Here is a 5,306-nt window from a genome sequence, read left to right on the forward strand (position 1 = left end):
ATAAGGAAGCTACAATATTAACATTTTGTGTGCAGGAGGGCTGTTTTTCTGGGGGGTCACCAATACCTCGCGGGAGTCTACCATGTACCCCAAGTCCGTGCAGGACCTGTGTGGCTGGAAGGTCCGCAGTCTGGCGTGCGGGAAAAGCAGTATCGTTATCGCTGCAGACGACAGCACCATCAGCTGGGGACCCTCCCCCACCTTTGGGGAACTGGTMAGTTTTAATTGGTGTATTTATAAAGCAGACTTCTCGCACCCAAAGTGCTGTACCATTATAGAAATGTACTTGTGTGCTCGAAAGACTGCTGAATTGGCACACCTCTTCTGGCTTCTCTACCTGTTATGACATGGGTTTTGTGATTTGTTACAGGGATACGGAGACAACAAGGCCAAGTCCTCCACTACTGCTCAGGAGGTGAAGACCCTGGATGGAGTTTACACTGAACAGGTGTGGAGCAGCAACAGAGAATGAAAACAGTGATGAATTTGAATTCCCACTTATGTAATCTGTAGATGGGAACTGCATTTAGGTGCATGTTCACTCTTTGGGCTGAAACATTTGGGTGTTTGTGGTTGCAGGTGGTGATGGGATACGCACACTGCCTGGTCATCGCCAGACAGGATACTCCACAGGAACAAGAGAAGCTCAAGAAGCTGCCAGAGTACAACCCACGCACGCTCTGATAGGGCACCATCCAGCTGCCTCACCTTTTATTTTTTTACTCCAGAGACAACCGATTCTCCAGAATGCACCTGCCCTTTATGTCACCTTTGTAAGTCATGATGGATGGCTGGGGAGGGTGGGCTTCCATGAATATGTATGCATACACTTTGAAAAACAAGTCAGGTCTAGGCCATAGATTCAGAGGTTAAATGAAAAAAATGCGCCACAACAACTAAGACTGAAACAAATCCACTGGACAGAATACATCCTGCTCACAACGCTTGTCAGATTTCTACAGCTGGATAGAGGAACTCTACCACTCAACTCTCCAAGCACGTTATTCCTCTCTGGGTTCTACTCCTACCCCAAAATCCATGCAACTCCACTGAAGAGTTCACTATATTTTCATGAAGTCTTTTTATTCTTCTGTTGAACTGATCAATGTCCTCTCCCTCACCATAACAGGTGCTACATCAGTCCTCTTTGGGCAGATTCATTTCCAAGTGAGGGATCACTTCAAGACCAACACTCCATGCCTTTTAAAATTGTCGTTTGGGGGTATGGAGTAAATGTTTCTTTGTGTTTGTTCCCAAAGACCAATTGCTGAATTTAGTTTAATTTGTTCATGAGGTCCATGGCAGTATTAGTCTTTGTCAGGTCGATCTGTATGCATTGTCAGAACACAATCGGGATCTGAGACATTTGTGTCACCAAGTTGATGCTCTCCGGCCATTGACTTATGTTACATTCTTTGGTTTCTCTTCACTTGTATGATTAAATGTTGGCGTTGAGGATGCGCAACTGTCCCTCAAAGGCCACTGTCTGCTTGTTGTCATTCCTGATATTTGTTTGATTTTTTCCCCCTTATTACTTTTTAGCCTGGGAAACCAGCTGTGGACACTGCAGTCTTGGGAATGATGAAAACCAGCATGAATTTGATTTTGGGAGGACTTGAGTTGTGTGCCTCTGTTTTAGTGTGAATCTGCACTGCTGTTAAAATTCTTTATTTCATAAACTCCTGTGTTGAGCATCCTAAATAATCCCATAGATTATGTTATTATATTTATAGTGAATTTGAAGGGGGGGGGACATGATGTAAGATGCTACCCTGGTATTACAAATTATGTATTGGCTACTAAAGCCAACAACTTACTGCTGTGCAATGGAGTTTTGATGAAAAAATCTGATAATCAAATGCTACTATTTATGCTGCCCTAATTTGAATTATGTACAGAAAATGGAGCTCTGAGTATTGATCAGTTTTTCTGGCACAATTTGGTGAATGCGCCCAATGCCTTCAGAAAGCCTTGGTTTCCCCATTTACTAGTGGAAACACCACTGGTAGGAAAATGCCTTATTTTTTTCCCCGTTTCGGTCTGTCGATCTGGCTCAGTTACAGTAATCTAGGCGTGAGCAACAAAAAAAAGCGTTGTACGGTGCATTCGGAAAGTATTCAGACCCCTTTTTCAACATTTTGGTAAATTTTTATTCAAAAATTGATTAAAATGGTTTTATTTCCCCTGCAATCTACACACTATCACATAATGACAAGGTAAATACAGGTTGACATTATTGCACATTTAAAAAAATTTTTAAATCAAAAATCTTAAATTTACATAAGTATTCAGATCCTTTACTGAGTACTTTGGTGAAGCACCTTTGGAAGCAATTACAGCCTCGAGTMTTGGGAATGACGCCACAAGCTTGGCACACCTGTATTTGGGGGGTTTCTCTCATTCTCTGCAGATCCTCTCATGCTCTTTCAGGTTGGATGGGGAGCGTCGCTGCACAACTATTTTCAGGTCTCTCCAGAGATGTTCGATCGGGTTCAAGTCTGGGCTCTGGCTGGGCCACTCAAGGACATTCTGAGACTTGTCCCAAAGCCACTCCTGTGTTGTCTTGGCTGTGTGCTTAGGGTCGTTCTCCTGTTGGAAGGAGAACTTTCACCCCAGTCAGAGGTCCTGAGAGCTTTAGAGTAGGTTTTCATCAAGGATCTCTACTTTGCTACGTTCATCTTTCCCTTGATCTGACTAGTCTGCCTCCACCATGCTTCACCGTAGGGATGGTGCCAGGTTTTCTCCAAACGTGACGCTTGGCATTCAGGCCAAAGACTTCAATCTTGGTTCCATCAGACCAGAGAATCTTGTTTCTCATGGTCTGAGAGTCCTTTAGGTGCCTTTTGGGGAAACTCCCGACTGGGCTGTCATGTGCCTTTTACTGAGGAGTGGCTTCAGTCTGGCCACTCTACCATAAAGGCCTGATTGGTAGAGTGCTGCAGAGATGGTTGTCCTTCTGGAAGGTTCTCCCATCTCCACAGAGCAACTCTGGAACTCTGTCAGAGTGACCATCGGGTTCTTGGTCACCTACCTGACCAAGGCCCTTTTCCCGCTTGCTCAGTTTGGCCGGGCGGCCAGCTCTAGGAAGAGTCTTGGTGGTTCCAAACTTCTTCCATTTCAGAATGGAGGCCACTGAGTTCTTGGGGACCTTCAATGCTGCAGACTTTTTTGGTACCTTTCCCCAGATCTGTGCCTCGACACAATCCTGTCTCAGAGCTCTACAGACAATTCCTTCGACCTCATGGCATGGTTTTTGCTCTGATGTGCATGGTCAACTGTGGGACCTTAAACATGTGTGTGCCTTTCCAAATCATGTCCAATCATTTGAATTTACCACAGGGGGACCAAGTTGTCGAAACATCTCAACGACGATCAATGGATGCACCTGAGTTCAATTTTGAGTCTCATAGCAAAGAGTCTGAATATTTATGTAAATATAAGGTATTTCTATTTTTTTTATACGTTTGCTAAACTTTCTGAACCTGTTTTTTGCTTTGGAAGCTTAGAGATAGGTCTATAATTATTCAGTGAGGAGGGATCTAGATTGCGCTTTTTAATGAGAGGTTGGACCAGAGCCAGAGGTCAGACAGAATGTTGAGGCCAACAGTATGCATAAACCTCTTTAAGTAGTCTAGTAGGGACCATGTCACAGGGGTAGGAAGAAGTCTTCACACCACACACGCTTACACTTGGTGACAGTTCCTTGCATTCTCGCCATTGACACTTCTGCCATATGCTACCTGGGTGTGTTACATTCTTCAGGGGTGTGTGGCAGATCCAGATATGTAGTACAGACTGATTCCGCAGGCAGGGACCTCAAACACACAACACAGGATTCCTATCCTCTCACGCATGACAAATCATGGCAACTAATACTCTTACAATCAAAATGGCTCCCAACAAGGTGGACTTTCTATTTCTAAAGACACGCCCAGAGTATACTGTGTTCAAAGGTCTTTATCTCAAGAACGCTTAGCAACAAAACGGCTGTAGCAGAATGCAAATGTTCTGATAAATGAAAGTGGTACCAGTGTGCTGTTTGAGGGGGCATATTACACTTTTAGCTCTCAAACTCGAGTGAGGGTCATTCCTGAGCTCAGGCCAAAAGTAGTGCACTATGTAGGGAATATGGTGCAATTTGGAAGGCATTTCTTATGAATAACTCAAGGCTTTTGGGAGAAAGATGGCCATAGATGGAGTGGTCTTATGATTAGACCCCAGCAGGGAGAAGCCTACGTGATCTACGGTCAGTCAGAACAGTGCATGGATTGTTTGGCCGAAGGGAATCCCAGTCAGTGGCTGGCTCTATACTCCCACACCAAGGACATTACTCAATCAAAACCTCTATCCTGGTTTCTGGGATGTATGTCGTAAACAACATTGCCCCACTGCAGCAAGTAAAAACATACAATATATATAAAATTTCGTTTTTCACCCAAAAATTCACCCAAAAGTTGTGTTGATAACATGAACCCAAATGTGCATTCTTGCAGCACACAAAGAATGTTGTTTTGAAACTGGGGACCAAGTTTGACTTACTAAGGCTTGCTCTGTAAGCCTATCAAGTCACTTTCCTAAAATATGGAGGTCACCCCCACCCCCATACCTTCCCATCCTTCCTATTGGGGTCCAGGCTTTGTTGCAATGCGATGATACAGAGAGTAATGGACAGTCACAGCATCCAGGGAGGGCTGTAGATGTCCTTTGTGCGGTCCACTCTCACACAACACGGTTAGCCCTGAGCTCCTGGCTCTAACCACACAAAGGCTGTCACTAGTTGCTGCTCCCACACTAGGATCAGGAAACGATCCTCTCTCTATGGTTTAGCGCTCTCCCTCTGTTTTCCCTCTCTCCCTGCAGTGCATTAACAGGCGCAGTCCAACACTACTGGGGTACAAATACTCACAACACCCCATCAGCCAATCAGGAGCATAGGTTCAGCATTTCCACCAATCACAGCTTTGTGTGAATCCTGGCACCTCATTCTCAAAACGTGGGCTGGGATAAGGAGGAGAGCATTGTCAGAGGCAAGACTGGCACCTATAGGCCTTTACTAAGTAACACTGGCACAATGTATCAACTCATTATACTATTGAAGTCACATTAAGATTACCCACTGTTCAATGGTCAATTACTTGATGATACCCACTGATTCTTGAAAAATATTTGTATTTTTTATTGTTTTACCTTACCCTATCATACAAATCTATAGTTTTTTGCCCCATTTTTTGTATACATTATCTACAATGTATAGCTCCAAATATGTTTCCAACGATCATGTCAGTCTAATTGACCTTCAGGCATTC

General features: G+C 44.1%; 1 protein-coding gene across 1 annotated transcript; it reads left to right on the top strand.

The window, feature by feature from the left end:
- Nucleotides 1–19: 19 nt before the first annotated feature.
- LOC112079938 (protein RCC2 homolog) lies at nt 20–1,283 on the top strand. Its single transcript, XM_024145738.2, has 3 exons — nt 20–214; nt 371–448; nt 580–1,283. The coding sequence occupies exons 1-3, from the start codon at nt 83–85 to the stop codon at nt 682–684; spliced, it is 315 nt and encodes a 104-aa protein (XP_024001506.2). The 5' UTR covers nt 20–82; the 3' UTR covers nt 685–1,283.
- The last annotated feature ends 4,023 nt before the right edge of the window (nt 1,284–5,306 follow it).

The sequence above is a fragment of the Salvelinus sp. IW2-2015 genome, unplaced genomic scaffold, assembly GCF_002910315.2.
Source record: "Salvelinus sp. IW2-2015 unplaced genomic scaffold, ASM291031v2 Un_scaffold10405, whole genome shotgun sequence".
In the NCBI taxonomy this organism is placed as follows: domain Eukaryota; kingdom Metazoa; phylum Chordata; class Actinopteri; order Salmoniformes; family Salmonidae; genus Salvelinus; species Salvelinus sp. IW2-2015.